The sequence below is a fragment of the Clinocottus analis genome, unplaced genomic scaffold (genome assembly GCF_023055335.1).
Source record: "Clinocottus analis isolate CAN_PGR_092001 unplaced genomic scaffold, fCliAna1.0.p SCAF_13, whole genome shotgun sequence".
In the NCBI taxonomy this organism is placed as follows: Eukaryota; Metazoa; Chordata; class Actinopteri; order Perciformes; family Cottidae; genus Clinocottus; species Clinocottus analis.
The window spans coordinates 17,956,994-17,973,724 of record NW_027175854.1 but is presented as its reverse complement, the minus strand read 5'-3'; the positions used below and the strand labels follow the sequence as shown (position 1 = coordinate 17,973,724).

Sequence of the window (16,731 nt, the reverse complement as noted above, 5' to 3'; positions counted from 1 at the left end):
TTTTTAGTCGTTTTCCTGAAATGAATGAAAGTGTACTTTCCAGTAATTTGAACATAATGTGCAAAGTAGAGATAGCAACATGTGCTCCATGCTCGTGTGGGCACAGCTGACCTCCCGGCTCTGAACTTGCATAATTAAATAAGTTCTCTTATCGAGCGGTTGGTGGCCAATAACTTCATGTCTGTTTAATTAATTTGACCTTTTTCTCACATCGTAAAAACACTGTGTGCTGCATGTTGAAATAGCAAATAGTTATAATTCAATTTAGAGGGAAGATATGAGTCAAAGCAGTCTGAGCTGCTGGGGCCGGATTATCGGGTCAAACCTGCTCTTAGAAAGCGTTTACGCCGAATCTCTGAGACGCCTTTTAGGCAGAGTCTTTCTAAACACACACTACGCAGATGGTTTATGATGTGGCCCTGGTGCAAAAATATATATTATAATAATAATAAAACAACAGAGCTCATCTCTCCCATCCTCTCGAGGAAGAGGCTGCAGTGTTTGCAGAGAAGGTGATAAAGCACAAACCTCCTACTTGTCAAGGTCAATTCCCTCCTTCCAAGATACTAGACAGTGAAACACAGAACAACAGTTACCAGACTTTACTCTGGATGTGCACCACTGTAGGACCTCTAGATGGATGGATGGATGGATAGATGGACGGATGGATGGATGAATGGATAGATGGATGAATGGATAGATAGATAGATAGATGGATGGATGGGAAGATGGATAGATGGATGGATAGATGGATAGATGGATGGTTGGATAGATAGATGGGTAGAAGGATAGATTCATGGATGGATGGATGGATGGATGGATGGATGGATAGATAAGTGGATGGATGGATGGATGGATAGATGGACGGATGGATAGATAAATGGATGGATGGGTAGATGGATAGATGGATGGATGGATGGATGGATGGATGGATGGATGGATGGATGGATGGATGGATGGATGGATGGATGGATGGATGGATGGATAGATAGATAGATAGATAGATAGATAGATAGATAGATAGATAGATAGATAGATAGATAGATAGATAGATAGATAGATAGATAGATAGATAGATAGATAGATAGATAGATAGATAGATAGATAGATAGATAGATAGATAGATGAATAAGTGGATGGATAAGTAGATGGATAAGTAGATGGATAGATAGAACAGTGGATGAATGGATAGATAGATTGATATAGAAGTTTGTCTGTGCGTGAAGCAAAATACAAGTTTTCAATGTGATTGCATGAATCCATTAAATTGCATTTAAAGTTCTGATTTTCAACATTTAATCCGGCATGTTTCCTGCGTGCCAGGTGGAAACACACTGCCGAGTAGATTAATGGCAGCAGCTGTGCCGAGTTTCACTCAGCACGGACGGCAACACCGGGGCTGATTAGACATTTAAGGTGTGAAAAAAAAGTGAAAGGCAAAGACCATGAAGGCCGTGGACTGATGGAGCGACCGACGCGGCCCGCCAGGACGCCGTTTGTTTGTCTTGAAGGCCGTGGAGCCAAATGATGAAAAGAGTTAAATTAAAGGCACATGATGAAAGACTTCTCGGGCCGTCAAAAGGAGAAAAAAACGTTTGTGACAACATGACTCCTGATTTATTGATTCCACGGCTCAATTTTTTTTATCCGGGGTGTTTCGAAAGAGCAAAGCAATCTCTGAGTTTGTCGGCTGCTGGTTTATTCCCCCGGCAAATAGACACTCTCCACACACACACACACGCACACTGCAGTGTGTGTCCGCGTGTGTGTGTTTGTGCGACCCCATGTACAAACACACGGCGCTCCCAGTGGGGCGGAGTTTTTAATCCTCAAATACACCGCCATAAATCAAACCCCGCTCCCTCGCGCCGCAGCTCGTCTCCCTCGATGAAAAGCTCAAGCCACCGGCACATTAAGAGCAATTTACAGCGCCAGTCATGCGAGGAGAATAGTATCAACAGAGCGTCCTTTATTTGGTAATTCCTTATTACTTTCACTCCCTACACGGACACTAAATTGGAGGAAAAGTAGAAGACGTGACCTACGTCCTGCATCCTCCTCCCGTGTGGATGTGATGCGTCTCCACACGCGTGGCCATAAGCTCCTCCTCCTCCGATGTGTTCATGTCCACGCGTGACAGCACGTGAGTGACGTGTGCAAAATGCCGCTTTTTCTTTCAGGTGGAATGGCTGAAAAATGAAGAACCCCTCAACTCTAAAGGCTCCGTCGATTCCAGAGGCGACCACAACCTCGTCGTCTCCGAAGCCCGGCTGTCCGATTCCGGGAACTACACCTGCGTCTCCAGCAACATCGTGGCCAAGAGGCGCAGCGCCACCGCCGCCGTGGTGGTGTACGGTGAGATTCTGTCCCCAGAGCAACAAAAACACAAACAAAAACAAAAAGTCTTCGTGGTTTTCTTCAGGTTTTCGCAGCAACAATGGCGACCGGGTTCCTCGTCTCTATCCAAATATCAATTTTCACTCCAGAAGTCGGCTGTCAATTTGGCCCCTCTGAAGTCCCCGAAGTCATTAATATTAAAAAAGCGCCGCTCCACCGCGGCGTGCAGCCTTTTTCACGGCCTAATGAGCAGCTAATGTGCGAGTGATCTCTCATGTGTAAAAACCAGAAGACGCGGGGACAATATTTACAATCTTTTTTTATTTCATTTTATTTTCAAGACGTGCTTCCAGCCTTCATGAAGCGCCCCGCGGAGCGCTCTGCAGAGACATTATAATGTCATAATAGCATCACCTCCTTAATTGGAGTGTTCCCGTCCTCCTTTCACTGACCTGTCATCCGGTTATTTCCTTTTCTTTTTTCTTTCAGGACATTTAGCTGCTGCAGGAATTCATCTAATTCTTTCTGACACGCCGTTGTTGAGGCCCATCAATCACTCATCTCCATAACGCTAATGAAGGCGAGACAGGCGGACAGGTTTTCTACTCCCAATAGCCTCTGACAGATGCACAATGGTGGAATACTGGTATTTCTTCCCTTCCTTTGACAGCAAACGAGCTGATTAGTCAGTCGTCCCGCATTATTTTAGGCAACAAATCAGTGGAAAGAATAGACAGAAGGGATGACACCATTGATCATCTTTTTAAAGACACCTCAGTTTCTTTTCTTCGCCCCGGATGAGTCGTTCATTGTCACTTTTGAGTGAAGCCCCTTGATGCAGAAAACCCGGCGCATCACGTGGGTTTCCTTCCTCGTAGGCTCTGCTCATCCCTTTCCTTTCATCCTCTGCCGCTTCGCAGTGAACGGCGGCTGGTCGTCGTGGACGGACTGGTCTCCCTGCAACGTGCGCTGCGGTCGCGGCGTGCAGAAACGCTCTCGCACCTGCACCAATCCAGCGCCGCTCAACGGGGGGGCCTTCTGCGAGGGCATGTCGGTGCAGAAGAGCACCTGCAACACGCTGTGTCCAGGTGAGCACGAGGACGTGGCCTTCATGCCAATAGTGTTTGTGCATGCGCTTCACCGCACGCCGCGGGGTTGCATTCAAGGACACCAGGAGATGTGTGCGCCTGAAAGCATCGCATGCATGAGACATATCCTGAGGTTCACTGTTTTTGTATTGCATTAAAGGAATAACTTGACTTTTGTTTCATGAAGTATAGATAATTGTCACCGTTATCTTACATACAAAGCTATAGCTGCTTAGCTTAGCTTAGCATAGTGGCTGGAAACAGGGGTAAACAGCTAGCGTGGCTATGTCCGCAGGTAACAAAGTCTACCTACCAGCACCAAAGTTCACACGTTGAAATGTTGATGAGCACATATTGTGTACATTTTTGTGTATATGTACATATGCAATACATATATGCATGTACATATTGTTTTCAGTCAGAATCGGCTTCATTGACCATGTTTTAGTACACGTTTAGTACAAGAATATACCTCTCTTGTACACAGTACACAGAAATAGAGATACAGCTTAAAGACTGACAACAAAACATCATCATTGATGTTCAGACATTCATATTTATATGTACATACCAGTAGGTAAAATAAGATAAATAAACAATAAAGTGTATTTATTAACAATACATTATATTGAATAATGACAATCAAGAGCAACCTTGAACATTCAAGCCAGAATCACGTTATTTAATTCATACAAAAACCTTTTTACAGGAAAAAGTTTCACAGGGAGTTTTGAGCTCAAACTATTTATTTGCCAAACGCAGTCACCTTTCTGGAATTTTGTCATTACCGAGCTCGACAAAGGAAAAGTACCTTTATGAAAACCCCAATGTGTTGGTTTCAGAGCTGGTCCTGAGAGCAGAGCTAACGTGTTGTTACCTGAGCTTCAAATCTCTCCACAAGAAAGCAAATCAGTGAAGTATTCCTAAAAACAGTTTGGCAGCCAACAACAATGTCCGCGTGTCCTTGAATGCATCACCGTGGATTTCTCTTCGCCCACAAATGCAGAACCCAACAATTATACAACAAATGTGACAAAACGTCAAGGCGACAACACGGTCTGTGTGTCTGATTGCTCAGGAGCGTTCAAAGCCTCTGTGAGTTTATTTTAATACCTGTAATTAACCCCGAACAGCGTCGTTCTTGAAGGTAGCAAATCAGTCTAAAAGCTTGAGGGACGCTTTGCAGTTACATTTCACCAGGATCGTCTCCACTGCTGGTGATGGCCGTTTGTATCTGAACGATAAAAAACATCAGCAAATGAAGAAAAAAATGTGGAAGCCCATTTACGGCACAAAAAAAGTCATAATTATGACTAACTATTAAAGTCATAATTGTGAGAAAAAAAGTCATTTCAGCCACAAATGTTTTTTTTTGTCTTTTTTTTTGTCAAAGACTTTCTTTTTTTGTGGCGGATTTTTTTGTCATTTAAAAAAAAAATCCTAAATGACAAAAAAAAAAAAGAAAATTTCAAATGACAAAAAAAAAGACTTTCTTTTTTTGTGGCTTTTAAAAAAAAAACAAAAAAAAAACCTAATGACTTTATTTTTTGTTGTCATTTAAAAAAATTAAAATAAATTAGACAAAAAATACATCAAAATGATATCGAATCTACATCCTGTCGCCGTTTTTTTATCATAATTATTTTAGTTTTTTTGATAATTACTTTTTTTTGTGGCGGTAATGAGCTTCCATAGGAAGAGAGAGAAACAAACCGAAGCTTAGGATGCGAGAGAAAGAGCAGAGCGGCAGTTCCAGTCATCAAAACTTCTGCGTAATCTCTTCTGCCCAACTGTGCTCGAGACAAGCCCAAATTTATGATTTCAACCGCAGCGCCGCTGTAAAGGGAAATGCTCATCAGCTTTAAGAAGAGAGGGGAGAGAAGTTATCAGTGGAAGCCATGTGCACTGCTCCACACATTATCTCCTGCCTCCTTCTGAAGGATTCTTCCTGCCGCATCCAGTTTGAACACAAACAGGTTGCATTTAGATTAGCGGGGAGAAGGAAACCTTCAGAGCGTCTGCAGGTGGAAAGGCGGCAGAAGCAGAAGTGTCTTTGTGCTTCCAGGCGGCGCCACGCTGCTGGCACCCCGAGGTGGGAAATGTTTTCCTGGAGTTAGTCGTGCAGCTGTTGCCTCGGAAGTGTTTTCTCATGAAGTTCCAGAGAACTATCAGAAGGAACCAGCTCGCGCTCGAGGATCTCCGTGTCGGAGCATCTGGATCCGTCTCAGCTCTGAATCTATACAAACGTTTTGCGGAGAGAACGCCGTGAAGCCGCGTGGCGCCCACGGTGGAAACAAACACTTAAGAAGGGCGCCATTTTTTTTCGTTACAGGCCAACGATGGGAGACTTTAGACCAATAACACGCAGGCCGACTTCCCTCTTTCCCGTCTTCTGATTGGCTCGTTGCCTTCTTCACTGAAACTTACAGAAAAGGTTATTAGCTGGTGAACATGATTGATGGACGGCCGGTGGACGCAGAAAGCGGATGGCAGCTTTTCTTGTATTGTGCACTCACATATAATCCAATGTCAATTATTATTATGATCTTAGTGTTGCTTTTATGGGTGGAATACAATTACAGATCACTGATGTGGCGCCATAGTTAAAGTTAATGGTCACCTTGTTGATGCTCGCAGATTAACAAGAAAAGAAAAAGAAAAGGCACTTAATATGCATTTCATAATGCAGATACTCCACTTTAATCTATGGGGCACTATTCATACTATGAATATTTTAATTATGACAATAATGAATGAAGAAACCTCCCCAATTTCAAAGTTATTTAATGCATTAGAATATCAATGGTTTAAAAATATTGTTGCATCTTTTTTTATGAATGTGGTTGTTTTATGCTGTGCATTAATTCAAGATATGTCTGTTTACATTTTCTAACACAGAAGCCTTCATTGGGAATTTGAGAGTAAAACATTCAAACACACAGTTTGTGATTGATGCTCAGAGTTTTCATCTGTCAGAAGTGTGAGCGTCGCTGTCACATCACATCTGTATCCTTCACTTCTTCGCCGTGTGTTTGTCGACACGTTGAAGCGTCGGCGGCGCGCTGCGACTCCGCTTCAGAAAGCCTCGCGTGTGCATCCTCGTGTCCTTTTCAAGTGCATCCTCGTGTCCTTAAACCTTTGCCTTTGATCCCTTCCTCTCAGTGGACGGCGGCTGGGGCGAGTGGAGCGAGTGGTCGGCGTGCAGCTCGGACTGCGAGCGGCAGCGCGGCCGAGAGTGCACGGCCCCGGAGCCCAAGCACGGCGGGCGGCTGTGCGACGGCGTGGCGCTGGCGACGGACAACTGCACCGGCGGCCTCTGCACACAGAGTGGGTACCGACTCCATCGCCGATGCTCAGCAATGAAGGAGGAAGGAGGGAGGAAGGAGGAGGAGACAGTAAAACACCGCCGGCCCATCGTGCTCAGGGACCGTGTCCTTATAGATTTACTGATCACAACTTTTTGGCACTGCGGGCCGGATCCTGATGGTCATTATAATCACGCTCATCACCAGCATCCATCTTCATATGCAGCCGCTCCACGTGCACAACACGCGCACGCACAAGTGGTAGTTGCATCAACTCAAAAACTAAACTCCACAGTTCTGACGTTGCTCTCTCTTTGCAGATCGGAAGTTGCTCCACGACGTTAAGCCGCAGGGTGAGTTGCTCCTCAGCGTCCGTTACTTCCTGTTGTGTTGTTTTAACGACGTCGCCGTCTGCAGCCACGGCCTGGGAGAATGATTTAGTAAAAAAACTGGATCATACTCGATATTGATTGGCTGGAAGATGTTCATTGTTTTCATATCTCATAACTGCTCTTATTGAGCAACATCAGCATCTTTAGGGCCGAGACACTAAACCGATCGATTGAAAAGAAGTTTCGGTGTTCTGTCTTCATTAACTTTTACCCAGTAACACAAATACTGCTACACACACATCTTAACTAATCTCACAAGTGTTTCCTGTATTATAGCACTTTAAATTATTCAAATGACCCTCGTGGTTGTGGAGAAAACACAGTTTTAGTACGGGTATGAAATCCTTGGCAATTTTCGCAAAAAAACACGGCCGTGGTTTGATGAAGGGCTGTAAATAAATAAATGAAATCTTTACGAATGACTTCACACTCGAGCCTCTTCTCTCAGCTGTTGCCAGGCTACAGCGTCCGGCGCTAGCTGTTAGCCGTCTGTGTGACAGCACAATGTTTCTATTGAGCGCAGTAAGTGAGAGCAACGTGTCCGACCGCGGCTTCAGCCGAGCGGATCAGTGATTTCACTCACGCCGGGAAACAATACTTGTGTTTTGATGTGTGGGAAGCAGTCGTGGAATAAGAGGGATAAATCACTCTGACAGCTGCGGCCGTGAAAGCCAACACGCTCATTGTGAAGAGTTTCAGATACAGATATTCTGACGGACAAGACGCATGAATAACAAGCGGCGGAGTACAATATAGCATACGCGTTAGCAGACGAGGGAGGAAACACATTTCTGTCAGAAGCGTTCAATTCCCAGTGATTTCTTTCTGTCATACAGAGGACACGTTTCTGATTGAAACCTTTCGGCAGAAGGCGCCGGTGTTTAGCGAGCGTTCCCTCCGCCCTCGGCGTCTTGGATCCATTTACAATCACGCGCTGCGTGTTGGGTCACGTCGCTTGTTCAAGCTGCAGCTGGTAACATTTATTAAAATATCTTTTTTGCACCTCAATATCCCGACAGCGCGACATGAGACAGACACATCATCAGTGTAAATGTTTTCTCAGCCTCCCCTCGGGCTCCTGATGGCGTTTGCAAAGATTCCACCGAGCCCCAAAAAAAAGGGGGAAACAACCAATCGGATGCGTCGAACGCAGCTGTCAATCACTGCTCGGCAATTTTTCCAATCGAATCTGTCGAACTCTCGGCCGCGAGTCGAGAATCTGTTTGACTGCGTCGGATATTGAAAACTTTTTGCGATCTGGCGGCCATGTTGGAAAAAACACGTCAAAGCACCGAAAAAAAAAGCAAGCAAGTTAAAATTTAGAAAATATAAATGTATCGTTGAAGCAAACATTGAATTGTGTTGCGGAGGTACAGTTATGTTGAAATAAATCAATTATGAATCGACAATTTTATTAATTTGTGAGTCCTAATGTGCAAATTCACATATTTATATATATATATATATATATATATATATATATATATATATATATATATATATATATATGTTGTATATGTCTGCCATCCCTGCTCTTATTTTATTTTATTACTTATTATTATCCATTGATGTTGATGTCTGTAAGTGTGGGACGCTACTTTGACAAAAAAAATCCCCTTAGGGATTAATAAAGTACATATCTATCTATCTATCTATCTATCTATCTATCTATCTATCTATCTATCTATCTATCTATCTATCTATCCATCATCCATCTATCTACCTTCATAGAATGAATAAACCAGCTGCAGCACTTCAATGTGTAAAACGGCTCATTTCCGTGTTGATTTGCCGCGTCGGCGCTCGTACATCCAAAGCCACGCCCGCTCTCCGTCCTGACTCGTCCTTTAACTTCAACATGTTTTTGTTTGTCAGAAACGGGGTAAAAGAATGCGACCGCGCCGCCAAAACTTCCCAAGCCCCCAATTAACCTGCTCCAGTAGCAGTTAATGCCGCTTTGCATATTTTGTCAATTCCTCCCCATTTGAGCTTCAGGCTACTTAGAGGATTTCGCAGCATGTCCTGTTTTCAGCGCAGATCTCATTATCTCTCAAGAACATGCTAGCAGCCCCCTTTATTTCCCCGCTCGTCCTTTTTTTTTTCCTTGGAGGAGTTGGACGCCGCTGCACTGGTGGGACCGTAATCATTGCCGATGAGCTAATTTAATGAATTGGTTTTGTCACATTATCCCAGAGGAACGCGCGGCGCCTCCAACACCAGAGCCAAGCGGCGTTTGAAATGACAGTCAGGTGCCGGGTTGATTATAATCGCCTTCCTTCCGAGGTTCCTCATTAGCGGCTTTAACGCTCCACGGTGGAACAATGAAGCTGTGCATCAGGACACACACAAAAACACAAAATAAAAAAAAGGCGCCGAAGTAGTTTTCAAGCCTCCTGTGAAAGTGTCACATCTTCTGTTCAGATGATGTTCCTCAGCAACACAGAGTTACAGTTTATTCTGGGAGAAAATGTCTCCCAGCTTCCTAATTACGCACAGGAAGACGTAGAGAGCAGGAAAAAGTTGCTAAAAATCTGTTTCCCTCTCTCTCTCTCTCTCTTTCTGCTGCTCCCTCTCTCTCTCGTCCAAGGCGTGGAGAGCAGCGGCGACGTGGCCCTGTACTCGGGCCTCGCCGCGGGGGTGGTGACGGTGGTGCTGCTGATCGTCGGCGTCACGCTCTACCGGAGGAGCCAGAGCGAGTACGGCGTGGATGTCATCGACTCCTCCGCCCTCACCGGGGGCTTCCAGTCCTTCAGCTTCAAGACCTCTCGTCAAGGTGAGCCGCCGAGCGTCTCGCAGATCCAATTTACACTCCACGTTGCACCTTCTTGATTGCGCCGAATCCCTCGCCGCTCACCGCGTCCTACCGGAGGCGGAGGTTTCAGGTGGCAAGGGGGGAGGAAGAGAGGGAGGAAGAGAGGGATGGAGAGAGAGCACAAGTGTACGCAAATCTGTCCGGCTTCTTGATTAATGCGTTGTGTTGTTTAAGCACAATGCTGCAGACAAACAGCTCACAGGATGAAGTAAGTAGGTTTTAATTAAATGGAGATGTTCTCATTATATATTTCAAGGGAATAGGTGAATTAGTCTTGTTTAAAGGAGCAGTGCGTAGGTTGTGGACACACACTCGGACAGATTATACTCTGCTGAACTCACTTTAATGTTATATTCTGTCTAGAAATCCTCTTAAATCCTGCACACCTTTTCCTTTGAAGAGTTGATGTGTTTGTTTTGGAAGCAGCGGCTTATTTCTTTAAAGGTTATCAACCGGACAAGTCTTCACTACTCCCAGTGTCTGAAACTATAAGATGTACTCTTTTAGACGACTAAGACACACTGCATCACTACCTAACAAAGCGTTTCCTGATTCTTTTCCACCTTCCCTCGGTTATTTCAACCAACATTGTGACGCAATATTAAAAGTTCCTCCATACGTCCTGTGATCATTTCCCCCTGATAATCCTGGAGGCTGCAACATATCCTGAGGAGGACATCTTTGATATGTGGCTGCATACGTTCAGCATATGCAGCATATTAGGACGTGTGGATAATCTGCTGGGGCCATGTTGGCTGATTTGATTAATTCATTAGCATATGCACGCTGTTTGACTCGAGCATAATCACACTCGGCACATCTCGTGAATCAGAGAGCGTTTTAAAGTCTTCGCGGCTTGCCTGCATGTCAACACCTGTCACTCCTGCTGCCGCGCGATAGCTGCAGGTATTTAATAAGCCCGACAGCTGGGGAGGATAACTTTAGTTACATTATTTAGTGCGGCACAATCTCTGTGATTTACATTTAAACTTGCACCAGATAACAAAAATAAAAGTTTTTATCTTCATTAGAAAATAAAATAAAAACTCAACATTCGTGAAAAGGAGTTCATGTGATTGTGAGGAGCCTCTTCACCCCTAAAGCTGCACAAAAGTGTTCTTTGCACTTGACTTTGCAGTGAGAGGTAGTTAAGGAGCAGTTAAAACAAGAACACCTCCACCTCCTCTGCATAAATACAACCCAGCTGCGCCGCTGCATCCACCTCCACCCAAGTGGGTTCCTTCAGGTTCTGCAAACACCGAAACGAGGTCCTTTAACTTTGAAAGAGTTGGATAAAAAATCAAAGCTTTGTTTGAATTGCATTGGCCACGAGAATGCAGCATTAAGTGAGTTTTATTGTGCTAAAATTATTCATTTCTTTATCTACCTTTTGTTGTGTTTTGTTATTAAAGTGTCAATCTGGTGATCAAAGTCAAGAATATATTTGGGTTTTATGAGGATTTGGTTGATTTTTTTTTAAACCTAACGAAATGAAAAGTAGCTTTTTGATGCAATCACACTATTCTAATGAGCGCGATGATTCAAAGGACCCTGAAAAAATCCATCCGAATTTAAATTAAGTCTGCAGTTCTGCCCGGTGACACAGAGAGAGGCATTATAATATAAATGAAGTGTCACTCTCCTCCAAACGCAGGAACCACACACACATGCAGAAGGGAGGACAGGTCTCATTTTTCCACTTGTCTTCAGATGAAATACACACACACACACACACACACACACACACACACACACACACACACACACACAGACTAGAAGCTACACGTTGTGGTTCTGATTCTTTTGTACTCAAACACTGTAAATATTCAAGACATTTTGTGTTATATAAACGACCGTACATGCGAACGTTATTTGTTTATTTGTATTAATGTGTATGTATGGATGAATTATGCAGACATTTCCTTGTAAGTTGATATAACTACATCAATTATTAAAATGCTTCAGGGGCCAAAATGACTGGATTTAATTTTTCCCGTTTGTTTACTTGAGGTTCTGCATGTCGGTGCTGCGGCGCAGTAAACGTCCAATAACACTGCAGTACAAGGCGTAATCTATAAAAGCACAACATGCATTTATTGCTTTACTTCCACACATCAATATACCTAAAGCAATACTCTTATCTCTCATGAATTCGACCTTCTGTGGTGCCGTATCTGCAGCAATAATATAAAACAAGCGGCGTACCGACATGAGGCCTTATCGGGTTGTTCTCGCTATTATCTTGCATACGACAAAACTGCAGTTAATTATTCATGATCACCAATTAAAAATGTAATTTATTATTGTTCTTGTTGTCTCACCCGGCTCCCGGATGGAGCATCAGGGCTCAGAAGCGTGGTGTGTGTTTTCCAACAGATTGAGGTTTGTTTTTTTTTACAGCGCTGGCGTTATGGGTCACTACAGCCACAGCGCTCAGCAGGCGGTCATAAAGTTCATTTTGATATCGCAGCAGGCGGCGGGGGAAAAGCTTTAATCTTGGTCCACGTTGTCCTCGACGGAGAGCCGAAATCAGCCGAAACGCTGGTAAAAAATGCAACGGCCCCTCCCCTCCTGGACGCTGCACCGCTGCAGAAGTTACACACCGATTAAATTTCACTTCTCTCTCTCGCGGCTCACCCAATCCCCGACTAAATAAATGGGCGATGCTTCGCTCATTAAGAGGAGCCACGCTGTTCACTTAGCCGCGTACTCCGTCGTCGTTTCACGCTCGCTGGAACAGCTGTCATCGGGTCCTTAAGATAAACAGATTCATCTTTTCTGGGATGAATCGTCTTCGTTTCTCTCTTCGTGTCCTAATCGATCGACAACGTCCATTGTTTTTATTTAAAATCCTGGCCGTTATTTATTCACGATGGTCCCGTTGAGATTCATTTATTTATCTCTTTATTAACCCCAGATCACTACCGTTGAAAATAATCACACTGTCGCTAACGGCAGGGTGTATTTCACCCGATGTTTACCCTACAGAACTTCCCATAAAACGAAGGCAGTCGAGGAGAAAAAAAGGCTCAAAATCGGGTGAAAAATTAAGCAATCGTCAATAAAACATGATTCAAAATATAAATAATGGAGATATGAACTTGTTCTTTGGTCCATTAGCTGAAGGAAACGTCTCCCTTCAGTGGTCATGTCCACCCGGAATTTGCCTGTTGAAAAATAAGACACGCCCACATTCAATAAGACACGCCTACCTTCAATAAGACACGCCTGCCTTTATTAAGACACACACACATTCAATAAGACACGCCTACCTTTAATAAAACACGCCTACCTTCAATAAGACACACCCACCTTAAAAAGGCCACACCTACAATTGATAAGACACACCTACTTTCAATAAGACACACCTACCTTCAATAATGTCAGTGAGCAGTATGAAGCTACACACATGAAGCTACGGGTCCGTACGCTAACTGTCGGGTGTGTATGCTAACTGTCGGGTCCGTACGCTAGCTGTCGGGTCCGTACGCTAGCTGTCGGGTCCTACGCTAACTGTCGGGTACGTACGCTAACTGTCGGGTCTGTATGCTAACTGTCGGGTCCGTACGCTAGCTGTCGGGTCCTACGCTAACTGTCGGGTCCGTACGCTAACTGTCGGGTCTGTATGCTAACTGTCAGGTCCATACGCTAGCTGTCGGGTCCTACGCTAACTGTCGGGTCTGTATGCTAACTGTCGGGTCTGTACGCTAACTGTCGGGTCTGTATGCTAACTGTTGGGTCCTATGCTAACTCTCGGGTCCGTATGCTAGCTGTCGGGTCCTACGCTAACTGTCGGGTCCGTATGCTAACTGTCGGGTCTGTACGCTAGCTGGCGGGTCCGTATGCTAACTGTCGGGTCTGTACGCTAACTGTCGGGTCCGTATGCTAACTGTCGGGTCTGTACGCTAACTGTCCGGTCTGTACGCTAACTGTCGGGTCCCTACGCTAACTGTCGGGTCCGTATGCTAACTGTCGGGTCTTTATGCTAACTGTCGGGTCCGTATGCTAGCGGTCGGGTCCGTAGACGCCGTAAGCGCGATAGCGTTCCCGTGAATCTGCGACACAATTCAATGGCGTCTTCTCCTTTTGTCTCTGCATCTCTTTAACCTCCTGTGACATCCGATTAGCTTGCGGCGCGACACCCCAGCTGTTCAAATGTGCCAGGTGTCCCTTTTAATTGAGACGCTGTAGTGAAGGTGTCTGCCACACCTGTTTCCAAGGTGTCGATGTCTTTTCAGCAACAATCGTAGGCGGATAACAGCTGACATGTTTTAGGTTGAATTGTTGTCGGCCGGTTGGTTGCAGACTGCGTCCTCGCTGCTGGAGGTCGCCGCATCCTTCACATGGCCCCCTTTTAAAGATGTGTAACTATTGACGGTAATTTGTGTGTCTTTGTGTGTTTTTTCAGCAAACCCGCTGCTCATTAGTTCATCCATGCAACCCGACCTGACGGTGTCGCGCACCTACACCAGCCCCATGTGCTTTCAGGACTCCATCGACAAGGAGCTGATGGCCGAGCGCTCGCTCCTCGACCCACTGCCCGATCTCAAGGTCAAAGGTCAGAAAGTGTTTTGAAAGCCTGTGCGTACGTGTGTGTGTGTGTGTGTGTGTGTGTGTGTGTGTGTGTGTGTGTGTGTGTGTGTGTGTGTGTGTGGCAAGCATTACAGAGCAGGATAGACTTCTGCAGTTGCAGTCTGAAGGATAATCCATCGTGCTTGAAACCTGCTTAGAGGCAATCTCTGAAACAGCCGCCACACAAAGAGAAAATAGTCTTCACCTTGAAGGGCGTCCCGAATTGACCGCTCGCGATCCCACGTCCGCCTCCGTCACCGTCGCAGCTTTTTCTGCTCTTGCGTACACACAACAGTTTGCAGTGGTACAGATTCAGCGCTCTGAACGGAGACAGAGGCACGAAAGCGGCTCGTCTCCGGCTGCCATCTGTTCCTCTCGCTGAGATATTAAAGTTCAGAAAAGTCTAAATTTCCATGCAGCAAACTTTTGAGTTCAACAAGTTTGGGCTTAAAGTTCATCCGGCTTCGAAATTTAGATTTGTTTTACTTATAAATATTTATTCAAAGTAACTCCATCCTCTCTAATGTTTGTACTGTATTCACTTGTTTTTTTCACTGAGTCATTTCACAAAGTTTGATGTTTTTGCAGGTGATTTGTTATAATGATACCTGTCGCTGTCAAACGACTCACAGCAGCAATCCCCATAATGCTTTGCACTGTTTTAATGTAGGTGAGAGAGAAGACCACGCACCTCCTCTGAGACACAGAATAAAAAGACGCGTTCATCACATAATAATGTATTCCTCGTCTTTTCCTCCTGGTTGTGATGATGATCTGGGTTTGTGTCACGGTTCCTTCCTCGTACCTGTAGGGGTGGCGGAGCGGGCGGAGTACCACGTCATGTCCCACCCGCAGACATTTCCGAGGGGCCTGGCTCCGGACTACAGAGGCGTTGCGGTCGGCACCACGCTGGGCCGAAGAGGCAAGACGCTCTTCCCTCCACAAGTCCCTCTGACTCCCAGCCGGCCTCTGCACAGAGCCACCGCCGTGTTCGGGCACGCCGGCGGCCGACTGGTGGTGCCGAACACAGGTGAGTCCGATGCGAACGCAGGAGCTGAGATGTGTTACTTATTACCACGTTTCTGAAAAACTAGAGCGAAGCCGATGCGATGCGGGGGATGTTACTCTACCTCCCCGTGCCGCTTGACCTTGTCGGCGTCGGCCCAGAGCAAATATGTGGAAACGTCTTTGATCGACCAAGTAACACGAACACGAATACACGATTTACTGAAGTGATGAAGTCAGACAGCTGTGCTTTAACTCGCCGACGGCGGCGTCCTGACAAACCCGTCAGCGCTCAGTGTGGAAGGTTTTCCTCGCCGCAGCGAAGGCAGAATTGTTTGCATTTCAATGGATGAATTCATTTTTTTTAAAGCTTTTTTTCTGTACGATTTGGCATTGGCACACTGCACGCTGTGAAGACATTGTTAGGGAGCGCATGTGACGTAAACATGTGATGTAAGCATGTGATGTAAGCATGTGATGCTCAGTCTACCACATTATTCAGGCGGCTCTTTTACGAGGTCTGCGTTCATCATCTTGTCCCTCGAGGGCCTTTAACTGCAGCGTAGATTGGCAGTAATTGTTTATCATACAGTAGAATATTGTCCGTGTGTGTGTGTGTGTGTGTGTGTGTGTGTGTATCGAAAAAGCAGACTGCGTAGGTGTGTGAGAGAGATTGCTGGCAGCGTTGATTCACGAGGCTTTCAGGGACTTGCTTCCATCACCTTTTCCTGGTGCCATCACCTGTCCCCTTTAGTAAAGACACCTGACAGCCAGGCAGCTGTGTGTGTGTGCGTGTGCGTGTGTGTTGATCCGTTTTTGCATGCCTGCTTCTCCGCAGGCATAAGTCTGCTGGTGCCTCACGGGGGGATCGCAGAAGACACTACCTGGGAAACGTACATGCTCATCAACCAGGAGGACAGCAGGTGAGAGACTCTCACCGCGGCGGCGCAGTCTGCTTCATCGGCTGCTCTCCTTTAATCTTCCAGCCCGTCACGCCGCATCTCTCATCCCCTCATCCTACTTCCCCCCCGCCTTGTCTTCTCTTTGCCAAACATGCACCACAACCAGACACCGTGTACAGTACACATGCAGGCGCCCGCCCGCCCGGCATGGGGTCCTTTGCTCATCTCGTGGTCGCTGCAGGGGGCGGGGGGCACACACGCCATGTGTCACAAACGCATCGGCAGCTGCAGACAGATTGCATCACTGCCTTAAGCAAC

At 45.7% G+C, this 16,731-nt stretch overlaps 1 protein-coding gene across 1 annotated transcript in view; it reads left to right on the top strand.

Annotated features, from left to right (window-relative positions):
- Positions 1-16,731, top strand: part of LOC137783565 (netrin receptor UNC5D-like) — a 150,031-nt gene that overhangs the window by 116,658 nt on the left and 16,642 nt on the right. Inside the window, exons 5-12 of the mRNA XM_068573624.1 lie at positions 2,181-2,355; positions 3,258-3,425; positions 6,588-6,752; positions 7,051-7,083; positions 9,710-9,895; positions 14,343-14,492; positions 15,318-15,536; positions 16,350-16,434. Coding sequence (XP_068429725.1) covers positions 2,181-2,355; positions 3,258-3,425; positions 6,588-6,752; positions 7,051-7,083; positions 9,710-9,895; positions 14,343-14,492; positions 15,318-15,536; positions 16,350-16,434 — 1,181 coding nt within the window. The remainder of the gene's footprint in view (positions 1-2,180; positions 2,356-3,257; positions 3,426-6,587; positions 6,753-7,050; positions 7,084-9,709; positions 9,896-14,342; positions 14,493-15,317; positions 15,537-16,349; positions 16,435-16,731) is intronic.